General features: G+C 50.4%; 1 protein-coding gene and 2 non-coding genes across 3 annotated transcripts; 1 reads left to right on the top strand and 2 right to left on the bottom strand.

Moving 5' to 3' along the window:
* Nucleotides 1–434: 434 nt before the first annotated feature.
* TRNAG-GCC (transfer RNA glycine (anticodon GCC)) lies at nucleotides 435–505 on the bottom strand. Its single transcript has one exon. It is a non-coding gene; the product is annotated as a tRNA-Gly (tRNA).
* A 5,847-nt stretch (nucleotides 506–6,352) lies between these two features.
* Nucleotides 6,353–6,423, bottom strand: TRNAG-GCC (transfer RNA glycine (anticodon GCC)). The gene has a single exon. It is a non-coding gene; the product is annotated as a tRNA-Gly (tRNA).
* Nucleotides 6,424–8,829: 2,406 nt separating this feature from the next.
* On the top strand, nucleotides 8,830–22,793 carry LOC119104363 (ovostatin). Its single transcript, XM_037228058.1, has 6 exons — nucleotides 8,830–8,909; nucleotides 18,126–18,298; nucleotides 19,961–20,076; nucleotides 21,871–21,996; nucleotides 22,329–22,445; nucleotides 22,635–22,793. Exons 1-6 carry the CDS (start codon nucleotides 8,842–8,844, stop codon nucleotides 22,791–22,793), a joined length of 759 nt encoding a protein of 252 aa, XP_037083953.1. The 5' UTR covers nucleotides 8,830–8,841.
* Nucleotides 22,794–23,434: the final 641 nt, after the last annotated feature.

Consider the following 23,434-nt stretch of genomic DNA (forward strand, 5'->3'; position numbering starts at 1 on the left):
TATAACGGCCGGCAACTGGCTCTCAATCAATACTGTGCGTGGTACGATGACGTAATCAATTCATGACTCATTGAGGAGCGTATCTATTAAACAGAAAACTGTGCTGTCTGGAGCTTTCTTTTCCACTCCAAAAGTGTGCCAACAGCTATAAGTGAGGTATTTTCGTCACAGCTGATGTTTACTTCCATATTTTCAGGGGCAAGATATTCCCTTTAAGGCCTCTTTATACCATGATCTATCCCTGCGCTGGGCAAACAGGTGGCGAGGGTAACATAACTTACCGCATTGTCGACGGTGTTGTGCGTTCTGCAGCGGCAGCTGCGGCTATAAGACGCACGCAAACCAGGTGGCGTTGTGGGGCAGAACGCGTGCGTTCCCGTTCATGCCGATAATTTTGCTGCGGGATTAAGAGCAAAGTCAAACTACACCAAAGATGCATCGGCCGGGAATCGAACCCGGGCCGCCCGCGTGGCAGGCGAGCATTCTACCACTGAACCACCGATGCCTGCGTAGTGCGGGTTTAGGTCACGGAACGTGCCGGGGGGGGGGGGGGGGGAGGGGGAGGAGGGGGTCGTCATTGAAGGGTAGGCGGGTGGGATTTAATTTCCTTCCCGGGAGCCCTGCGATACCCAAATGGCGTTAGCTGTGAGTCTGTTGCACCAGTTGTTTGACTTCCAAAACCAGCGATTCTGCCCGCTCCTCCTCCGTCTCGAGCACCAGTTTGGGGCACCGTAGGATTCGGCTAGCGCTCCCCCCGGCGTCAAGAAAACACCAGCACGCGGCTGGTTGTGTTCGGTAGCCTGTACCTTCACATTATGCAGCTGCTGCAAATTCTATTTGTGATTTACCCTTCGGGTAAAATGAGGCGTAGATTCAACAAACCACGTCTGTCGATTTCTAATCTTTTGGGTGATCCACTGCCCCCCACCCCCAGATGTCAGTTTACTCCCTCCAAAATTCATTCAAGCTTTGTGGAGCTTGAGCGCAAGCTGGCGTTGAAAGCGGTAGATCAACATTATATCAATTTTAGAAAAGCTTCCTTCTCATTGTTTTGCAGGCAAAAGGAGCAGAGTGAAAACTGCGATGTCATGTTCAGTTTAGTGCAGCTGGCTGGGCTTGTCACACTGCAATCTCTGCGTTCGTGCCGCATTCATTTGAGTATTTTCTGTTTTACTTTCATGGTTCATCACACAAGGGCACCGGCTTCAGCCGGTGTAGGTAACTAGCGCCCCCTCGGGTTCCAGCTGTGGCAACGGGTGGATAGTGCAAGCTGTTCCTCTCAGGGTCTTGTCCCTGCCAGTGCGTGAGCTCCTGCTCCTTGTCCCGCCCATTCTCTCCTCCTCACCCGAATTCTCTTATCCAGCCCTCTCACCACGCCTCATCCTCGTTTTATCGGGGTCGCCGTACTCCCTCGCCCGCGTCCCCGGGTTGATTGGATTCTGGTGGCTGAGAGGCGCGTCGTGCGGGTCAGTGAGGGTGCGTGCCAACACTCCACTTTGGCCTGGATATCCAGGGGTGCGGGGGACCATCACAGGCAGACCTGTGCAATGCACCTGCGCAGTAACGGGTGCTAGGAACCTTGCTCCATGCTGTTGCCGCACGTGTACATTTTAGCCATCATCTGGTAACCTTGTGTTCAGTGTATCTGCCTCCGGGGCCCGGTTTTCCTTTGGTAGAGCTTAGGCACTTGGAGGCAGAGCTCCTTCCGCCTTTGAGTATCTTAGGAGAGCTAACGCTTATCGTACATTTTGGGCTTGTGATAACAACGTGCGGGGACGTGCTTTTGGAGAGGTGGGCCACGATGGGCTTTCGATTCTCCACGCTAAAAGCAATGCCTATGCCTTCTTGTCGCCGACGTGTTCAGAATGTAACGATGTGATGTGCCAGGATGTAGCGGTTCGGCTGTAAGGCAAAGTGATCCCATTTGAGCCCACGGTCCTTTCCTGGGCGTGCAGTTTGATCGTCGCTTAACCTACAAAGACCATATGAGGTTTCTGCGAGCTAAGTGTTTTAAACCCTGAGCGTCCTGAAATGTATTGTACGCACGTTATTTGGTGCGAACGGGAAAACGCTTTTGTTCTTCTGTGGCTCCCTTATCAGATCCAAGCTCGACCACGCTTCTTTAGTTTTATTAATGGGGCTTGTGAGTAAATAAAGCGCTCCTCGAACACGATACACCATACTGCCAAACTCGTCACAGCAGGCGCATTCAGAACCTCGACAGCGAGCCTCCTTGTTGAGGCCCTCATACCCCCTTTGCACACTGGGGGAAGGATACTAGCCGTGAGATACGCCTATGAGTTGACGTAGTTCCCCGATCACCTAGCATATAAATGGATATTTTAGCGCAGAGCAATATGCATATTTCTGACTGGAGGAGCTCATAAGACTGCACCTTTCTCCGTGAAAGATATTCGTACTTATACAGGGATGTGGTATTAACACACGGCACGTGATTCGTTGGGAAATTCCTGAGACCCGTTCTTCGAAGCTCTACCCACCAGCAAACGATATCTCACTTTCACAGTTTGGTAAGAGGTAGGTGCCCCGGACGGAAATCCGGCTAAGGTCATTGTAGTTGATCCAGTCATACCCAGATCACATGAAGACTCAGACGGATGGATCAAAAGCGGACGCCGGTGTTGAATGTACTTTTGTGCAGGGTCCTGCCGCACGGTCTTTTGCTTTGTCACGCATCGGTCTGCGCATCCGAGCTAGTTGTCATCCTTAAAGCATTCCATTTCATAGAGGTTGATGGTGATGCTCAACGACTAACTTTACCTGACTATCTTAGGAACCTTATGGCGCTGCAGGTTTTGGTTCATCACATCCTATCGTTCAGAACATTTTAACTCTTCTCAATACACTGTCCCGAGGCGGGAAGCGGGTGGTATTTTGTTGGATACCGAGCCACGCTGGCACATCGGGTGATAATTAGCTCATTGTGGCTGCCGTTGTAGGGCGACATCGCTTCAGTGATAGACGGCGCACAACATAAAGCGCGCTGTTCGTGGTGCGAGATGTTAGCGAGAGATGGCGCTCGTGACGGCATTCCTGGTGCCGCGGGGTTTCTGACAGTGGGCGGCTCGTGTGGCGCCACTCAAAATCTGACCAGACCATGATGTGCCAGGGACGCGTCCGCAAAGACTGAGTAACTGCACTGACTTAAAATGTTCCGTTATTACTGTTTCAGGACAATAGATGCATTGGTCATCATACCAGGTTGGATGTATTTTTGGTTTATTAATGTTATTTCCCTTTCATTTCAGGTTTTGCGTACAATAAAGTAGCAACACCAAAATGGCGGCTTCGAAGCTTTCAGAATAAGTCGTAGTCATTAATGGCTGTTACAGTAAAACTGACACTCAGTCCGTTGGTAGTAATGTAGAAGATGAGTTGATTACTTCTCAGTAATGCTACAGGGCTAGTTCTGTAAATATTTTCCCTGATTTGGCATATTTTGTTTGGCCTGGAAGAAGTGCTGGGTGTAGAGACGCCATGCGTTATTCCAGCTAACTTACCTGATCTTGTCATTTCTTCCACAACCCACACTACACTGTTGATCATATTGTTTGTTAGTACCGGTTAGCTTCTGGTTATCTGTGCCAAATAGTCCTATTTGATCCATGAGTGAAAAGCAAAAGCCACTGCCTGGGAAATGAAGAGAGCCTCAATCGAATGAGGGGGGTAAAAGTTTCCAAGCTGCTCAGAAGGGAAAGCTGTATGGAAAGTTGTTGAAGAAGCCGAGGTCACATAGAAGCTTGCTGTTTGAATTAGTTGGACAAGAAGAAAGTGATCAAGTGATCAGGAAAGATTTTGATGTTTGGAAGCATGATTATGTTGAATTAGTTCAAGCTTATGAAGTGCTCTGTTCTCTGATAGAAGACGAAGAAAGAGAAAACCTGCAAGAGAAGCATGCCAGAAATCTTGCAGAAGTGAATGAAATGAAATGTAAGATGGAAGTCCACTTGTCTTCTGTTGGTTTACTTGAAGCCACTTGTGCGAGATCTGAAGCCAGTGGTTCACATTCGAGCCGGACGTCACACTCCAGCAGCGAAATGAATTCACAGGTTGTGTTGATGAGGCTGAAGATGCAGCAAGAAAGAGCTGAGCTGGAGACAAGTGCTGCAATGAACAAGAAAAGGCTGCTTCTGAAGCAAAAGCAAGAGCAACTGCTGCTGGAACAAGAAGAACTAGAGATTGAAACCGAAAGAAATAGCATTGAAGCCAAACTGAAGGTGGTTGACCAGTTTGACCCAGATGGAAAAGAAGGACCGCGTGCAATGTGCTGAAACTAGCCTAGATGGTGTAACAAGAAGAGCAACTAATGTCAGACTTGCCCATGCTGATGCCATATGTGCTGAAGCTGTCCATATCGAGACAGCCAATCCTCAAGCTGAAGATGAAAGGTTCAAGACTGAAGACATGCTGTACAGACTCACAGACCTGCGCACTGAGAGGTACAAGGGCAGCAAGCTCCCAACACTGGAACCAGATATCTTCATGGGCAATGTGGAAAAGTTTCCAGCGTGGCTCAAGTCATTTGAGACTTGCATTGAACACCAAACAAGCTCTCCCATTCAAAAACTTCACCTCCTGGGGAAGTATACTGCAGGTGAGGCTAAGACAGCCATCCTGGGCCTGCTCTTCTTGATAACAGATGAAGCGTACTGGCAGGCAAACGGAAGAGTGACGGACAGGTTTGGAAATGACTTTGTTGTGTCGAATGCCTATCGCATGAAGATATTAGACTGGACTGCGGTCAGAAGTGGAGATGGGCGTGCCCTCAGAGATTTTGCTGACTTAATGGAGCACTGCCAAGCTGCAGCAGCAAGTTCTCCTCAGCATCGTGGAATTTTGGATGACTATCTGGAGATCCGGATGACGGTGAGGAAGTTGCCAAAGTACGTGGTAGACAGATGGAAGAGAGAAGTGGATACGTGGCCCTGCAGTGGAAAAAGTGCAGGGAGACATCCACCCTTCTCGGAGTTTGTTCGCTTTGTCAGCGTTGAAGCAAGGATAGCCTGTGGACCAGTTGCTGTACCTTCACATGAATAGAAGCAAACTGCTCCAAAGAGGAACGCGCAAGGCAAGACCAGAACTTTCATGTCTTTAACTGAAGTTAAGCACACAAGACGAGTCCCCAGTCGTGTGTTGTGTGAAAAGCAACATGGAATCAAGGACTGTGACACATTTAAGAAGATGACTGTTGGTGAACACAGCGACGTAGTGAACCAGTTGGGCTTAGGTAGATGTTGCCTGAAGAGAGGACACAGGTGGAAGGAATGCCGTTCAAAAGCCAAGTGTGATAAGTGTGGCAGATGGCATCCCACAGTGCTGCATGATGCACCACTTTTGAGAAAACTGGAGACCGCACACATACGGAGGACAGAGGATGATTGACAGTGCCCCGCAGGCTACGTCCTTCCGCTCAGGCCCTGTGGTAGGCACTGAAGGAGAGAGCTGCACTCACTCACTGGTTCTGTACTGCTGAGGCACGCTAACAACCCTGAGCATCAACTGCTAGTGTGTGCTGAGCATCAATGCTAGTGTGTGCTGAGCATCAACTGCTAGTGTGTGCTGAGCATCAACTGCTAGTGTGTGCTGAGCATCAACTGCTGGTGTGTGCTGAGCATCAACTGCTAGTGTATGCTGAGCATCAATGCTAGTGTATGCTGAGCATCAACTGCTAGTGTGTGTGTACTTGATGCCCAGTCAGATGCATTTTTTTTGTGTCCAAGTCAGCCTGTGAAACTCTGAATGTTGAAGGTAGGACAACGAAGCTGGAGCTGAGCACCATGACAGGCAAGATCATTTTACTTTCTCGATAACAGATAATTTTGCTGTCTCGAGCTTTTCCACTCCAAAAGCATGCCAATAGCTATAAGTGAGCCTGTTTCGTTACATCTGACGCTTTTAAAATATTTTCAACTGTAAAAAACCGCCTTTAAGGCCTCTTCATATCATGACGTATCCTTGTGCTGTGCCAGACAGGTGGCGGAAGAAACATAACTTACCGCATCGTCGACAGTGTTGTTATTCCGCAGTAGCATCTGCAGCTGCAATGCGAAACAAACACATGCAACACAGGTGGCATCGTCAGACGGAAAGCGCATGCTTTTGCTTTGCTTTATACCATGACCTATCACTGCCCTTCACAAGTAGGTCGCGGGGAAAACATTAATCCCCGTATCATGAACAATATTTCGTGTTCCTCAGGAACACGCGGCTGCGGCTGTAATGCGAAACATACGATGTAACGCGGGTAGCATTGTGGAGCGAAACACATGCGCTTCGGCTTGTGCTGATGATATGCTGAGGGATTAACAGCAGAGTCAAACTCAGCCAAAGATGCATCGGCCGGGAATCGAACCCGGGCCGCCCGCGTGGCAGGCGAGCATTCTACCACTGAACCACCGATGCCTGCGCATTGCGAATTTAGGTCACGGAACGTGCCGGGTGGGGGTGAGGTCGTCATTGAAGGGGTAGGCGTGTGGAATTCAACTTACCTTCCCGGGAGCGTTGCCATACCCGAACAGAGTCAGCTATGGAGCTGTTGTATCAGATGTTTGACTTCCAAGATTAGCGATTGAGCCCGCTCCCCCCCCCCCTTTCTCGAGCACCAGATTGGGTATCATAGGTTCGGCTATCCCTCCCCCTCCGTGGCGTCAAGAAAACGGCTGCATGCCGCCAGTCATGTTTGGTACGCTGCGCCCATTATGCAGTGGCTGCAAGTTTGATCTATGTCTTATTCGGTTAGAATGCAACGCATGTTTAACCGACCACGCGTGTCAATTTCTGATATTTTGGGGACTGGCTTTTAAAGCGGAAGATCAAAATTATGTCAAATTTGAATTAGTTTTCTTCTGACTGTTTTACAGGCAAGAGAAACAGAGTGAAAACTGCGATGTCATGTTCAGTTTAGTGCAGCTGGCTGAGGCTGTCACACTGCAAGCTCCGCGTTCGTACCGTATTTATTTGAGTATTTTCTGTTTTCCTTTCATGATGCATCACACAGGCTTCCATCCATCCAGGCACAGGCACACCATCACACAGGCTTCAGCCGGTGTAGGTAACTAGCGCCCCCTCGGGTTCCAGCCGTGGTAACAGGTTGACAGCGTTAGCTGTTCCTCTCAGGGCCTTGCACCCCTGCCAGCGCGTGAGCTCCTGCTCCTTGTCCCGCCCATTCTCTCCTCCTCACCCGAATTCTCGCATCCGGTCCTCTCACTGCGCTTCATCATCGTTTTCTCAGGGTCGTCGTGCCCCTTCGCCCGCGTCCCCGGGTTGATCGGATCCTGATGGCTCTGTTGACGGTTGACGGGTTGGCCATCAGTCGGCGTTGACGGTTCACGGGTTGACCATCAGTCGGCGTTGACGGTTGACGGGTTGACCATCAGTCGACTCTGTTGCAGTCTGAGCTCCGGGAGGCCATTCCCCAAACAAGGACAAGGCCATGATTCGCGATTTACATTAATTGGGACTCCTGAAACAATGAGACCACTGTGTCGGTCAGGGATCCGCAGAGCGTAACAGATGGTCCTGTGTCGGCAAGGGGTTCGAGTCGGCTAGAGTTTCGCTTGCTGAACAGGGATGACGACTGGACCCCGGATGCTAGAGGGCCTCTTGGGCTGGTCGGGGACCTCTGACAATGAATGTGGATATGATAATTTACGATGAGAGTGAACAATATGACATTGGGAAAGTCATGTGTCAGTCAGAGGTTCTATTGGGGAGCTCTCTAGTTGTACCTACTGTTGTTATCAAACGGAAGCACAACGCGTCATGACACATTCTGTCGTCCAAAAGGAGAGCTGAGAGATAAGGGCTACCACCGTTTGAGCAATTAGCTGACCTAGATCGGCGCCAAATGAGCCCAGTCAAACTGTCACCGTTACCGGGTGACTCTTTGAGCCCTGTGATACAGAAGCCTAATGCCAGAATAGTTGCGAAATGTCCGACCGGCTTTTTAATATAATCCGCTCGGTAGCATGGGACCACCCAGCCAGATAATCAGTGCATGCGGCCTTGGTGTAGGCTACACATATCTCGGACTCAATCAGCACAATTTAGCCATTGTCATAACACTACCTATTTCCCAAAAATGAAGTCCGCGAAAACGGGTGCGTGTTTCTTTCCTGCACATTTGTTGTCTGCAACATATTGCTCACCACGCCATGCGAGAAAATGTACGGACTTGGTGTTGAAGTCGCCATTGTCAGATGGAAAATGTCACCTCGTAGATCATTGTGTGGCGTACCTGGGGAGTGCTCCATAATTTTACAACAAATGCATCTCAAAGAAAACACGACAACCAGCCACTCTTTTCCACCCAAAAGCTGTGCACCCAACCCTGACATGGACTTGAGCCCGGTGCAGGCCGGCTAGCTGCCACCAAATCCTTGCAGCTGACAAAACCACACTTCGTCTCCGCGGACCCAGGTATTCCAGGCGCTGATTCATGCTTGTCTAGCAGTCGTCAAACAAACCGGATCTCCAGGTTCCCTGCCCCCCCCCCCCTCCCCCCGCCTGGCGGCCTTGTGAAAGACCACCCACACGTGCCTATGGAAACGGCGAGCACGGGACAGGGTAAACTCGCTCTCAGACGCTCCCGGCAACACAGGCGGCTTCATCACAGCTGCAATGGTGTCAACGATAGCAGGGGCTCCACGGACAGTTTTCCAGCTCGCCACCAGAGGGCGCTCCACGCAGCCCGTACGTGGCCCTCGGGCCGGCCGAGCGACAGTGGCGCCCTCACCTGCTCTGCGGCAGCCGCGGCGTTATCGGCTTCGGAGAGTCGCCGGCTAGGTCAGTAGTGGGCCTGGCGGCTCCCCAGTGATCGTGATGAAGCTGTGGGTGGTGCTGCTGCTGACATGCGTGGCGGCGGCGGGAGCAGTGAAGGCGCCTGAAAGGTAAACCGTTCAGCTGCTGGTACTCCACCCGCCTGAATGTGCTTCCGTCCGCCGCTGAGCTGCGTGTCCTCTTTACCGTGGCGAGACGAGTTGTATACATGCGCGGTAATTGTTCAACGGTAGCGTGTCGGCTCCATTGTGAGCTGAACACTGCCGACCGAATACAGGGCACAGGACACCACACATGAGATGAGCCCCACGCCAAGGCACGACTCCCAATACAGCTCAGAAGCGCTGCAGGTGGGGTGATGCCGCTTACCAACACCACCTGCATTTGAATTGTGTTACAGCTGGCACATCAGACGCTGCCCACTATGACGAAGTCTGTTTCGCACTTCTGTCAAGGCACAAAACAACTACGCAAGGCACAGTGCAATGTCAAATCGCACGTTTTGAATGCTTGTGGATGCTGGTACATATAACTGTACCACGTTTGCACACCGCCACCTTCGTCGAACTGGTAGGATCAGTTTGTATTTCGGGTGAATTGCGTGGAATTTGTCATTCTCCCCTCTGAGATCTCGGGAGCTGCCTGGCTGATTATAAAAAGGAATAGTTTTCGATTCACTCATTGAGAAAAGTGAAGTCCGAAGACTCTTGGATGAAGTCTGATAAGATTACTTGACCTGAAGTATGATTGCATTACTTGGTCTGAAACCTGATTACATTACTTCATCGCTTTATTTAGAAGAATCAAAACGGGTGCAAATAAAAGCTGTCAAAGCGTTTCTTTGTGACTTAAATTCATGTTGTGGAAATGGGTGGTACGGTCACACTAACCACTCACTCAAAATGCCTTTTGATACCTTTTTAAAACGTTACAGCGTTTATTTTCTAACCTCGCACCTTTCATCAGCAACGCTCCGCTAGAATTCGCTAGCCTAAATTTTAAAACATGTTTGTAATAACGCAATATTTGATAAAATTGTGGTTAACTGGCTATAAGCATGCCCATCTTTTTATGAACAGATATGATGTCAGATCTTTTCCTACCGCAACATGTTAAAACTTGTTTAAACATCTGGCGGCATCTCTGACACAGACTTGGCAACGCGAACTCCTATATCATTGTAGTGTCGTTCCTAGGTATGCATTTCTTACATGACTTACCAACAGTACCTTGTTTACAGACATTGCTTACAGCGCTTACAGGGCCTGCAGGCCTTACATATCTTAACATGATCACAAATGGCTTATCATTGAACGATATGATCCTGAGAGTCCGCCTTACTCCACACAGCACCGATGTTTACAATAATGGGACAACCGGCATCCATCGCTCTCAACTGATGCATATTGCTGATTGCTAGGCGTAGTATTTTTATAGAATTCGGGTGAAATGAAGCCATGGCTTGAAGAATGTTAATAAAGGGGATCGTTTAACATACCAAACTTATGCTTAGTCGGATGCATGTGTTTTACTTCCTGCACATTAATGGAATTGTTTGAGCCAATCTTTTCCTTATGGGAATGCTTATTATGTACTCATAATTCATGCATACCTTAAACAAACTTTTGAATCACTTATCATGTCATTTATCCATTGGGAAAACGGCTAGTGCAAACAACGTCCCCTCGCGCTCGTGTTGGCCTAGGCTCTCAGATATCAAACCAGGAACTTTAGCCTGTACCACAGCATAAAGCTGTTGTGCGGTACAGTCCTGATCCAGGCACATGCTCTTGGCAGCAGACAGGTCAGAGGGGTGGTGTTATAGATGACCAGACAGGTCAGACAGATGGAGTGATGGATGACCAGACAGGTCAGACGGACGGAGTGATTGATGACCAGACAGGTCAGAGGGGCGAAGTAATGGATGACCAGACAGGTCAGACGGATGGAGTGATTGATGACCAGACAGGTCAGAGGGATGGGGTGATGCATGACCAGATAGGTCAGAGGGATGGTGTAATAGATGACCAGACAGGTCAGAGGGTTGGAATGATGCGTGACCAGACAGGTCAGAGGGGTGGCGATATAGATGACCAGACAGGTCAGAGGGATGGAATGATGCATGACCAGACAGGTCAGAGGGATGGGATGATGGATGACCAGTCAGGTCAGAGGGGTGGGGTGATGCATGACCAGACAGGTCAGAGGGATGGAGTGATTGATGACCAGACAGGTCAGAGGGACGGAGTGATTGATGACCAGGCAGGTCAGAGGGATGGGGTGATTGATGACCAGTCAGGTCAGAGGGGTGGGGTGATGCATGACCAGACCGGTCAGAGGGGTGGTGTAATAGATGACCAGACAGGTCAGAGGGTTGGAATGATGCATGACCAGACAGGTCAGAGGGATGGGGTGATGGATGAACAGACATGTCAGAGGGATGGATTGATGGATGGCCAGATAGGTCAGAGGGACGAAGGAATGGATGACCAAACATCAGACAAATGGAGGGATGGATGGCCAGACAGGTCAGAGAGACGGGGTGATGGATGACCGGACAGGTCAGAGGATGTGCTGATGGATGACCAGACAGACCAGAGAGATGTGGCGATGGATGACCAGACAGGTTAGAGGGATGGAGTGATGGATGAACAGACAGATCAGAGGGGTGGGGTGATGGATGACAAGACTCTTCAGAGGAATGGATTTATGGATGACCTGACAGATCAGACGGACGGGGTGATTGATGACCGGCCCATTCGTTCGACGGTGTGGGCCAGTGTGTGTGACAGAGAAGCTTGGCCGGAATCGAAGTGAGCTGAAGAGGCTGCTGTGTAGTGAGCTCTCATTGGATGCTAGACGAGTGGGTGGTAGGCATCCGTGGCCATTTGCCCTGATTTGCTTTGCTCTAAAAATACAGTCCAATGGGTCAGTTGTCACGTGTTTATTCACTGCGGAGTCAATAATAACTCCTAGCCTTTTGATGGCTTGGTGGTGGAATAACCTGGTTGTTATTTCGTGGGTCTCGACGCTGCCATCCAAACATGAGAATCCCGGACAGCGGAATAACTTAGAGGCGAAAGCTTGGCGTGATGGAATGCTTGGTGCCCATCTTACCGTCTGACGTCCCTTGACCTTTACCCAGCCCGCTGCCACCGGCTGCAGCCCATGCCAGCCAAGGCCAAATAGCGAGCCCATAATGCGACCCGAACCCTCCCCGTCACCAGCAGGTGAGTGGTGGTGATTTGGTTTTAAGGGCGCGTCGGCACCGGGGCCATTTTGCGCCCGCCATCAGCAGCTGAGTCGAAATGCACACGCTCTAAGGAAATGAGCAATTGAGGCAAGCTAAGAAAAGGAATGAAAGTAAATATACATGCTGCTATTGTTGCAGTTAAGCTGGCGCATTTGTGGAAAAAATCGGAAGCTCTAGAATAGCAAAACCGCGTAATAAACGAAGTTTTACCGCTTTTACTGCACAGCCTACCATGAAATGTGCGTTACGAAAATACGGCCTTGCCATCAAAGAAACAATGGCCGAAAGCAGCCAAAACCACCCGACATTGCACATGTGGTTTCAATTGAATGCCTTCCATCCCATGGTAACTGACGCACTGTTACTTCACCGTAACCGCCGGGGACGACGGTAGCGACAAGTCACACTAGCCAGTGGCTCAGCACCAACACTCGCCAGTGGCTCAGCACCAACACTCATCAGTGGCTCAGAACCAACACTCGCCTGTGGCTCAGCACCAACACTCGCCAGTGGCTCAGCACCAACACTCATCAGTGGCTCAGAACCAACACTCGCCAGTGGCTCTCAGCACCAACACTCATCAGCTGGCTCAGAACCAACCCATCGTGCCACGTGGCTCGAGCACCAACACTACGCCAGTGGCTCAAGCACCAACAACTCGCCAGTGGCTCAGAATCAACACTCGCCAGTGGCTCAGCACCAACACTCGCCAGTGGCTCAGCACCAACACTCGCCAGTGACTCAGCACCAACACTCATCAATGGCTTAACACCAACACCCATCAGTGGCTTAACACCAACACCGATCAGTGGCTTAACACCAACACCGATCAGTGGCTTAACACCAACACTCACCAGTGCCTCAGCACCAATCTTAATCAGTGGCTCGGCACCAACACTCATCAGTGGCTTAACACCAACACCGATCAGTGGCTTAACACCAACACTCACCAGTGCCTCAGCACCGACCTTAATCAGTGGCTCAGCACCAACACTTATTAGTGACTCAGAACCAACACTTATCAGTGGCTCAGCACCAACACTTGCTAGTGGCTCAGCACCAAGACTCGCCAGTGGCCCAGCACCAAGACTCGCCAGTGGCCCAGCACCAAAAATCGCCAGTGGCTCAGCACCAACACTCATCAGTGTCTTAGCACCAACACTCATCAGTGGCCCACCACCAACACTCACCAGTGGCTCAGCATCAACACTCGCCAGCGACTCAGCACCAACACTCACCAGTGGCTTAACACCAACACTCGCCAGTGGCTCAGAACCAACACTCGCCAGTGGCCCAGCACCAACACTCGTCAGTGGGTCAGCACCAACACTCATCAGTGGCTCACCACCAACACCCATCAGTAGCTCAGCACCAACACCCGCTAGTGACCCAGCACCAAGACTCGCCACGAGCCCCCACTAGCTTTGCGAAGGCAGATGCTTGGACTACGCCACACGTGCAAGCTGGCGCAGTTCCCGGATCATCCCACCTACAAAGCAGTGTTTTCGCGTAACTTACAAAGGCTTTTTCTACGTCAACGGTCTCCACAAACTTCCCCCTTTTGTGCACGAATGAGGGAACTTTTAGACGCGAGCGGCCTGAACCTACGACGTGTCATCAGACGTAAACCCATGAAGACTGCTCCTCAGGAGCTAGCATCGCCAAGAGTGGATGTTTCGTTATCAAGCATGTAAAGTCAACGCGTTCTCATGACGGGGCTTAAAGGGCAGCCTTAGAACACATAGCTTCTCTTGACGGGTACATGATGACTTATACGGATGGTTCGAAGACGGACGCAGGTGTAGCGTGCGCTTCTGTGTGTGGATCCACAACACGGTCATTCACACTACCTTCACACGCGTCGGTCTTCACCTCCGAGCTTATAGCCAGCAGCAAAGCTCTCTGTTTTATTTAAGTGGACGATAGCAATTTGCATTTTATTCTTTCCGACTCCTTGAGCAGTCTCCTGGCTGTTGGCGGTTTCTCCCCATCGAATCCACTGGTCCAGGACATTAAATCGCGTCTTAGCTCACTGGATCGAGCAGGAAAAATGATCGTTCTATGCTGGATCCCAAATCACGTGGGGATATGCGGAAATAATCTTGCTGACGCGGCAGCAAAGCGCGCTACGACAGGGACACGCATTCCTATAACACCACTACCAGCTCAAGACATGTACCCCGCTGTGTCGTTGTTTATACAGAAGCGATGACAGTTCCACTGGAACTCGCTGAGCGCCAACAAGCTGCAGTCCCTGAAACCCCGTATTGGACTATGGCATCGTGCTTTCGGGACAATGGGGTGGAAGAAGTTGCCCTTTTGCCAGTTACGCATAGGTCACACATATGCTACGCACCGTCACCTGCTATTGGCTGGCGACAGACCATGCTGCAGTCGATGCTCTGACCCGCTGACCGTGCATCACGTACTGGTCGCTTGCCGCCACCTTACTGCAACGAAAGCGCAGTTTTTCGGACACCACGTCCAGAGTCGCTCGCTATGTGACTTTTTACGGGATTCTTCGAACGCCGTCAAGTTTGGTTAAGTGCTCCAGTTTCTTCGCGCTATAGATTTCCCAGTAACCTTTTCATCAAAATGCTGATCATCTGATCAAAATCAAAATCATATCAAAATGCTGATGGCTGATCATCAAGGCTTTTTAGGGTGACCTGATTGATGCACTTTTCTGATTGACGACTCTGCATAACTTGATAGTTATGGGCGCTGCATGACCTACAGCAGTCGATGCGCCCTAAACCCCAAGTCATCATCATCATCTGCCCTACACCTGGAGCTGCGCGTTGGCGACCGCGGCCGGCCCCAGCCCCACACCTGGTGCTGCGCGTTGGTGACCGCAGCCGGCCCCAGTCCACACCTGGTGATGCTCAGTGGGTACTGCGGCCGGCCCCAGCCCCACACCTGGTGATGCTCAGTGGGTACTGCAGCCGGCCCCAGTCCGCACCTGGTGATGCTCAGTGGGTACTGCGGCCGGCCCCAGCCCCACACCTGGTGCACAGGCTCAGTTGACGCCAGCAATCCGAGCAGTGTATCTTAAACAAGCCACTCGTCCAGCCTGTCCGTGGCATGAGGTGTGCTTGGCCCTCTGGACTCCGTTTTGGATAGCAACGGTTCTGGGTGCAGCGAGCCGTACAGAACATACCGGCACCAGGATGATGAAATGCCAGTCGTCAAGCAGGTGGCGTTTCCAACGTATTAACAGTGACGTACCAACCTGACCGGACACTTAACAGAGCGTGAGCGAAAAAGCTGAGCTAAAGAGCTGCAGGCTAAACATTGTCAGGGCCAGGGGTGCCCGGCGGCCGCCGCAGCGTCTGAGACCAAGGGCGCTGTACAGCAGACTACCGGCCAGACGGCGGCCGGTCGGACCGGCAGCATTCAGGCGCAGAAGAGGCCGCAGAGGCGGAGACAGGGACCGCGGCAGGCGGGACGGTGACAGTCAGGCACACCAGAGATACCGAGACCCAGAATGGAGTGTTGGGCCAGCACCCCATGTCAACTGGCCTCTAGCCCTGATGCACTGGAATGCCAGATTCAGCTCACGTCCGTCGCTCAAACGCGTGCTCTATCCAGGTAACTGACGGATACTGACAGTAACTGACAGCAAAGTGACGGAGGGTTGACTGTGGCCTGTTGATGTCAGGGCTAGAAAGAGCAATATATCCAGGCGAGAGTTCTTGTCACAGGAAAATGAGCTGCTCAAATGTACACGTGTAATATAGCCCCGAACGAATATTGGAGCAACAGATGGGTCGTGCGGTCGTGGATTGGATCCGACACGATCGGTTTGATATATACGAATTTGCCGTTATTGGCCGCGTTTATCCACCTCATGGGCGTGCAAATATTTCGCAAGATGTGATTGCAATCAACAGTCTTGGGTTTGTGCATGGAGGCAAAGGCAAGATTAGCCACTGCGGGAGACTGCACTCATTTGCATCCATTATCTCACAGCGTCAGAGTCCCACGAGTGGAGCGAGCTGATCGACGGGTGCGGGACGCAGACCTGGCAGAGTGCTGTCGCAGCATTCATCGTGGCCCTGTGTGAGACTCCGGTCAGCTGTGGTCCAGGTACATGGCGCTCGCTTGCGGCCAGCGACGTTACTCGGCAGTGCTCGGTACTGTCCCTCGTCCCCAGGTTGTTAATGGCGTTCACTTCATGGTGCTGACACCCGCTAGTTCCCTGACGATGTCGGCGGCTTTCAAGCAGCCGGACGCGTGTGAGGTCCTGATGGTTCAAGCACGTTCCCCTTCTTGGTCGAAGGGGAACAAAGTCGAGATATTTTAGACGGGCTCCAGCTACGTATTGAGCAATGTACATGCTGTTTTATTCACCAGTGGTTTTGCCATGAAGAGATGAAGGCCAACACTGAAAAAGCCCAAATGCTTGGTGCTTGGCACGCCAGAGGTTTTGAGAGCCTTCCTCGTCGTCTCTTTCTGTCGAGCCATAGCGAAAGATGACAAAATGGTGAAAATCATACTACAGCAATACGAAAAGGTATTGCGCAGACCCAAGCAAACATTACGAGTTTTAATACGCGCTCTGATTAGGGTGAACTTGACTTCTCTCCTCGCGAAGGGTTTTCCGAAATGATTTCCAAAAGGCGCTACATAGCCGCGCCAAGCTTTGTCTAATTGAAGCCAATCCAATAGTGGATCTTTTGGCACTCAAATAGCATGTACCTTGCAAGGCTGCTGACCTATGGCAGGTCAAAGCCAGGTGGTGTTGGTCGACTAAGGCCATTTCTAGGAAATCGTTCAATCTGATGTGACAACGGTGTGTCAGCTGAAGGCGAATTCCATTGACAAAGGGTCATGTATGAAGGTCAGACCAAGGTCAAAACCAATATGCTCTTTTACTGGACAGCTTGCTTTATGGGTTAGGTTCTGGTGCTCCTTTTAAACTTACTAATAACATGGGCCGTAGCAGACATGTTCCTTGAATTTCTTTAAAGTCGCAGCACGTCACCGACCTAAAGATGCTCAGGCCAACATTTTGTTATTGTAGCATACTTCCTAGCATAATCCGTGACGCATTTTCAAGTGCCAAAACAGTAGTAATTCTGCAGGACTTCGGCCACCATAACCTTCCCAAGGTCAAACCAGGTCACGGAACTTCCATAAAAACTACTGATATTTTTCTTACCAGCGGTATGTACGCTCAAAGTGGTTCCATGAGGAGGTCTGGGGCACTTTGAACATACATTTTGAGTTTGACCTTGTTCGACCTTATTTGATCCCAATGTCATGACCTAGGATCCTCAAATTTAGCACAAGTGAGTTTGCATACAGACCAAACCACTCCATGGGATTGTTTCTCCAGCTTTGTTAGTTTTTTGGGGGGTCTCAGAGGAAGTTAAATTGACCACCACGCGAAGGTAATTCAACAGGCCACGTGGGGGCGTGTTAATGAACATTGGTTCGAGGGGGCTAGGACCATCGCAAAAGGATCCAAATTAACACTCCGGCTCACGTACATAAGCGGAGAGGGACATACTCCCTTTGGCAACACGCAAGGTTTACCTAAGACAGGTCACACGTCTTCCCTCAGTACCGCATACCAAGCCTTGCGCGAACCCTGCCGTAGCCCACTCCACACTTAAGAAACGGCTTTGCGTTATGCCGGTCATCGTTCGGAATTATCACCTCGCAAACCCACGTGTTACAGCCAGCGGCCTGCCGCCATTAGAACCCGGAATGTAATGAAATTTTGCCTGGGATTTATTACGTGCGACGCAAATCGGCAAAGATCGCGTCGGACGAAGATTCGCACAGGCGTGGTTTTGCCCGCTTTCGCAGCTCAGTACCTTCTTGCCCTTCTTCATGTTGGGCTGCAGCCATATCTCAGCTCGTTCATGCCCTTTCGAACCGTCGCAAAATTGTACACGTGGGCGGGAGCGGACATGCGGGATTTTAGTATCGTAGCATAAGGTGGTGCATAGTTTGCCGTTTGCCTCATCCTCCAACTGTTCTAGGACTCCGCCAGCCCAGCTGTGATGCAGGACCTCCCCAGTCACGCAGCGCGTCTAACGGATGACGTCATCCCCTTCCTTAGCGGCTTCCTCTTCACGGCGCCCAAGAGGCTACAAACGGGCACCAACGAGCGCGTATGCGTCAAGCTCTTCAACCTGCCCGGGCCGGGGCGGAACGTGAGCCTCACCCTCTCGGGTGAGGCTGAGAGCGACATCTCGTCGTTGCAGGTGGAGCCGATACCGGACACGGTAGACGGTGAGTTTTAAAGGGCCGTGTACAGTGGGGTCTTGGATTTCAACCCCTTCAGGTCCACTTATACTTAATTCACTCTCTGTGACGTACGTGCGGTGAGGCATCAGTGACATTCTACATACTGATGAGTGGTTGTCAATTACCGACGATACCCCTGCGCCGCAAGCTCATTGACACTGTTACCTGATACTGACCCTGATACTGATAAACACTGATACCCAGTGTGCCGGATTACCCAGTTGTGATCTTTTGTCGCGGTGGCTGTCCTTTTGTCTAACTCCATTGCTTTGCCACCATGATTGGCGGCTAGTAATTGCCCCTGCCGTTGTGACTGGCAGTAACGAGAAGACTGCAAGTGTCGGATAAAGCCATCCGTATCCACATCAAATGAGTAAAGGGTTGATTTGTGCAAGCTTTTAGGAAACCATAGTGTCACATTCGGCGAACTAGCGATGGCCTGTCAGCCCGCGTTACGGAGAAGGGCCCAGCAGGGCGCAGGTTAGTCACATTTTACCTAATTTTTCCGATGAAAACTGCAAGGAAAACCATTATTTTCACTTGATTGAATACGTACGGACTATTCAAACTTCCCCTGATGTAATCACTCTTAATCTTACCTGATTTGTGGCATCCAAAACAACGCCTATAACGTGTTTGTGTTTTGATTAAGATGGTTGGTAAGAAAGCTGGTAAAATCGAGACGACAAAGCATCGACAAGTCTTGACACTTGCTTTGACCGTTGCCATACTAGGACTTGGCATCAGTGTGTGTATGTGTTGGCCATTAAAAAGGAAATAATTAGTAAAGTTCCATGAGCACTTCATACACGCTCATTGGTTACTGAGCAGCGCATCGGTGTCTTGAATACGGGAACAGGCGCCGTTTATGGTAAGCGTTGCAAGTGTAGTGTTGTGTCAATATCGATCTGGGCAAAGGATGCAATCAATGTGGCATGCATCCCTCTTTTAGGCGTTTAGTCTTTCTATTGCGTAGAATTCAGCTGTAATATTGAGAAATGTTTGTTTAAATCAACAAATGGGAGGGACATCTGGTTTCGAATTGCTTTAAAAGTATTCTTGGTTTATTTGCGGTGGAAAATTGCGACAAAAAATTTACATAAGTAAGTAAGTTTGGCTAATATGAGCAAACATTCACCTACTGCCATCTAGCAGAGACTACAATCTCAGAGCTATCTTTTGACGCAGCTTCGTACTGCTTTCAAGCCGCTGGTTCGCTGCGTGACGCACCATGTTGTGGGCGTAGATGCGGGCATGTGCAAGGTATTAGGGAAATATCAAGTAGATGCTTAAAAAGCTATGCACTTTGCTGTTACTTGCACTTTTTTGTCACATTGAGTTCAGTTCGAACTACTTTGGTAGTGATTAGCACACAACAGTAAATTTGGGTGCAATATTCCGCAAAACTCTTCCATAATTCATAACGGAATCGCTGGAAAATTGAAACGGGTGAGTGACGGGTAGACACAACAGATGACGTGTGGATAATAGGTGGGTATTAACCCTAGGGTAGCGTGTGGAGTGGAGAAGAGCCATGTTGCTAGTAACGGCCCCGAGGTGTCATCGGCCCTCACTAACGCTCTCATTGGCTAGGTTCCGATCAGCCCTTCTGATTGGCTGTTGCACTGACTCTGCCATCCTTCTCAGCTGATGGCGAGCACTGTTTTTATCTGGTCGTGCTGCGCTCGGCGTCCATTGGAACGGGTCAACTGGCTCTCACCATTGCCAACGCCGCCGGACTGCTCTTCTCAGAGACGTCTCCAGTGCGTGTTCCAGAGTATGCTAATGACACAATAGTGCATATAGTCATCATGCGTGTCAGCGTTTTTTTGCATCCACGTTTCTTCTCGCTTTTTCCTTCATGTTTTTTTCATTCATTCATTCATTCATGTGTTTTTTTGCATGCAGTGCCATTTTATCAATCTGATTTCATTGCATTTCACGTCTCATGCACAAGCTAGTTCACAGTAGTAAGACCATAGACGGGGTGGGTCACGTCTTAATATTTATAAATTGTGCAAGCTGAGTCGACCCAAACTTTTGGTTTTTGTGATAAGCACTTTTCCATGGGGTGATGGAAGCATGATGCAGTTTTCAGCAGCAGTCCGCGCAGTTACTCGCAGATGCGCTGGATGATGCGACGGTCTCCTGATGAAGAGCTCCAGTGGAGCCTGTACGCGGCCGCGGTCTTGATGAGGAAACAGCACAGCAATAGGCTCTCACGCTCTCAACTTTTCATCTGCTTTTGCTGATGCCAACGGGCGCATTCATTTAGGTGCCACGCCGATGGAAACCCGGGAGAACCCCTTACTTTTTCAGGGCAGAGGGTCCCCTGATAGAACGCCAAGGGGACCGTTGCCTGTCCCTGTCAGGGACTGAAGAGTCTTCCCGTCCAAGCACTATATTCTTACCGGCTACCATTCTGGTGACACGCCCCCCCCCCCCCGTAATCAATGCGGTAGTCATTAGAAGCGATGCATCACACATCGATCCCCTTCCTGGCGTAGGAGGCGTTCTGATCAGAGAATGTGACCCTGCATTGAAATAGACACAGAAGAAGCAGTTGTCTTTCCCCCCCCCCCCCCCTCCTACCGATAGGCAGAAGGCAAGAGCGTGTTTCTTCCCCCTTAAAACTTTCATGAAGGACGTTTCTCCAAGCAACAGGCATTGTAGCTACCAGTCATTATCAAAGCTCGCTTTTCTACATCACAAAGCTAGTTTTCTGGATCGTGAGGTTACGTTTTGGAATGTGGGTAGCCTATCCGCTAGATTAGAAGGCTTAATATTAGTTAAGGAAGTCCCTTTGCTGCCCCAGGAGGCCCCGTTACAAACGAGCAGACGCTGTTCTGGGTTAGGAGGCATCCTTTTTAGTCTGGAGGCTCAATTTCTGGAACAGTACTTCTCTTAAATGCATCGAATGACCGCGACTCATGATCAGGATGCCTTGTTTTGTGATAATGAGGCCCCTTCGTTGCATTTTGAGACCCCCTTCGTCAATCAGCCGCATCCTGTTAACTCCTCTATGCATCAGGATGCCTCTTTCGGAAACAGATGATCTTGTTCCACGACAATCCTTAGACACCTTGACTAGATGACCAGAAGGCACCCCTACCCTCCACCCTAGCCATGAACATTTTTTAACTGTCGATATTTGTTCGCTTTGATATCAGCTGGCAATTTCATAAAAAGATACATATCACTCATGTCCGTCCCTATTGAATAAGACAGTGTTAAAATGTCCCCTCTGAGGAGACCCCGTGGTCCCACCAAACTCCCCGCACAGCTAAAAATCCACGGCGATGCCTCTGTATAGGCACTCTGACTGACACAAAAGGATTCCGTACCGGCAAAGGGGCTCCCAAGGCGCTGCAGGTGCTGCATTGCTGCGGCGTTCCCGGTGCTGCAACGCTGGAGGTCATACAGCTGCAAGAACAAATATTAGCAAGGCGCTAATGGCGCACGAAATAGTTTTACAAATGCCGAGACCATTTCCAGGTAAACGTTCTCGATGTTGACGCAGCTGACGTCCGGCGTAATGTTGTTTTTTTGTTTTTCAGGTGTCCATCAAGGCCTTCACGCTGGTGACGCTGATCCAGACGGACAAGCCCCGATACCGCCCCGGGGATAAAGTCCTGATCCGTGTCATATCCCTGAGATATGACCTCACGCCGATCATCGAAAACGTGAGCTGTCGGACCTCGCTGTGATTTACAGCCGACTGATTTGCGGTAGCTGCAGTTGCCGCCAAGAAATTCATGAAGGTAGTGGTGCAGCACCGCCCAAGTCCCTATTTGGCATTCGCGGCGACACTGTTGCTGATGAAAGGAAAAGTAGTGTGGAGCTGTGCACAGCTCCTAATGGGGCTTTTAGATTGACTTCATGATGAAAAGAAGCGCCTTAATTCTGAAAGAAGTGAGTCGCGGAATCGGTTGACTGCAGAGCTTTGCATAACGTACGACAATGGCCACGTGGCAGAAGTTTTTTGTTTTCTTTCACGTTTGCCCACCCACCTCAGGTTCCTGAGGTGTGGGTGACCAGCCCAGACGACATCCGCATCGCCCAGTGGAGGGACATCAAGACCAGCGGAGGCCTGATCCAGCTGGAGGTGCAGCTCACCGAGGAGCCGCCCCTGGTGAGGTCGCATGAAGGTCTAGGGGTCTCCCTAATGTAATTATACCCCCCTCCCTCTCCACTCTCATATGAAATTGCACCCTGCTGTATGAATCGTCCATGAAGATGCGATTCAGGTACTTCTGCTGATACACTGCCGTAGCATTTCATGCTAAGAAGTCACATAAAAGCCGCTGAAAATGACTTCCAGGGCAGCTGGAGTATCCATGTGAAGACGACTGAGAGTTCGGAAACAAAAAATTTTGCTGTGGAAGAATACGTACTGCCCACATTCGAGATCGAGGTCAAGAGCCCAACCCACCTACTTGACGGAGAAAGGACCATTACCGTCGACGCTTGTGCCAAGTAAGTCCCGATTGGCAGGAGATCGTGCTTTAAGTCATGAGGTATCCTTCAAAAGCGAGTCCTGTTGGAGCATTGTCGCGCCATGCGAGGTGCGATTGTTGCGCCATGCGAGGGTCCGATTGCTGGCGCCATGCGATGTCCGATTGTTGCGCCATGCGGAGGATTGTTGCAACCATGCGGGATCCGATTGTTGCGCCGTGCGAGATACCATTGCCAGACCACATTGCACCATGAAACCAGGTATTTCTGTATCCCCAAATATCATGAGAGTTGATTTTCGGTTCACCAGACCGCTGGTGGCAGGAAACTCTGCTCTTCCCGTCGTCTCCTGGTGCTGCCCGCCTGTTGTTAATGGACGTATTGGGTTTAACGCAGTAAAAACGGCTACGGCGGGTGGTTCCCAAGTTGTCGAAATTGGGCAGACCGATCTCTCCAAGTTTCTTTCGTAGGCTATTATAACATAAAGTTAGGTTTTCAAGATCCCTAGCACACATCTGAAATGGTGGACGTATGGAATGCATTGTATGGTATTTTAGTTCAAATTTACCTAGCCCGAAGAACACCTTAGCCGCGAAGTCAACACTTCCTGCCACCGTTCTCGCCTCAGGGCCTATTGTCTTTCTCCGTTGCCGCTCGGCGAACGGC

This window comes from Pollicipes pollicipes, unplaced genomic scaffold (genome assembly GCF_011947565.3).
Source record: "Pollicipes pollicipes isolate AB1234 unplaced genomic scaffold, Ppol_2.1 Scaffold_6052;HRSCAF=7182_pilon_pilon_pilon, whole genome shotgun sequence".
NCBI lineage: Eukaryota > Metazoa > Arthropoda > Thecostraca > Pollicipedomorpha > Pollicipedidae > Pollicipes > Pollicipes pollicipes.

What these genes read in the sequence shown, in the direction of transcription:
- LOC119104363 (XM_037228058.1), top strand. Translation starts at nt 8,842, where the DNA reads ATGAAGCTGTGGGTGGTGCTGCTGCTGACATGCGTGGCGGCGGCGGGA. An exon ending in GCAGTGAAGGCGCCTGAAAG is followed by an intron (nt 8,910 to 18,125) that starts GTAAACCGTTCA and finishes CCCCTTCCTTAG; the next exon opens with CGGCTTCCTCTTCACGGCGC. An exon ending in GATACCGGACACGGTAGACG is followed by an intron (nt 18,299 to 19,960) that starts GTGAGTTTTAAA and finishes CATCCTTCTCAG; the next exon opens with CTGATGGCGAGCACTGTTTT.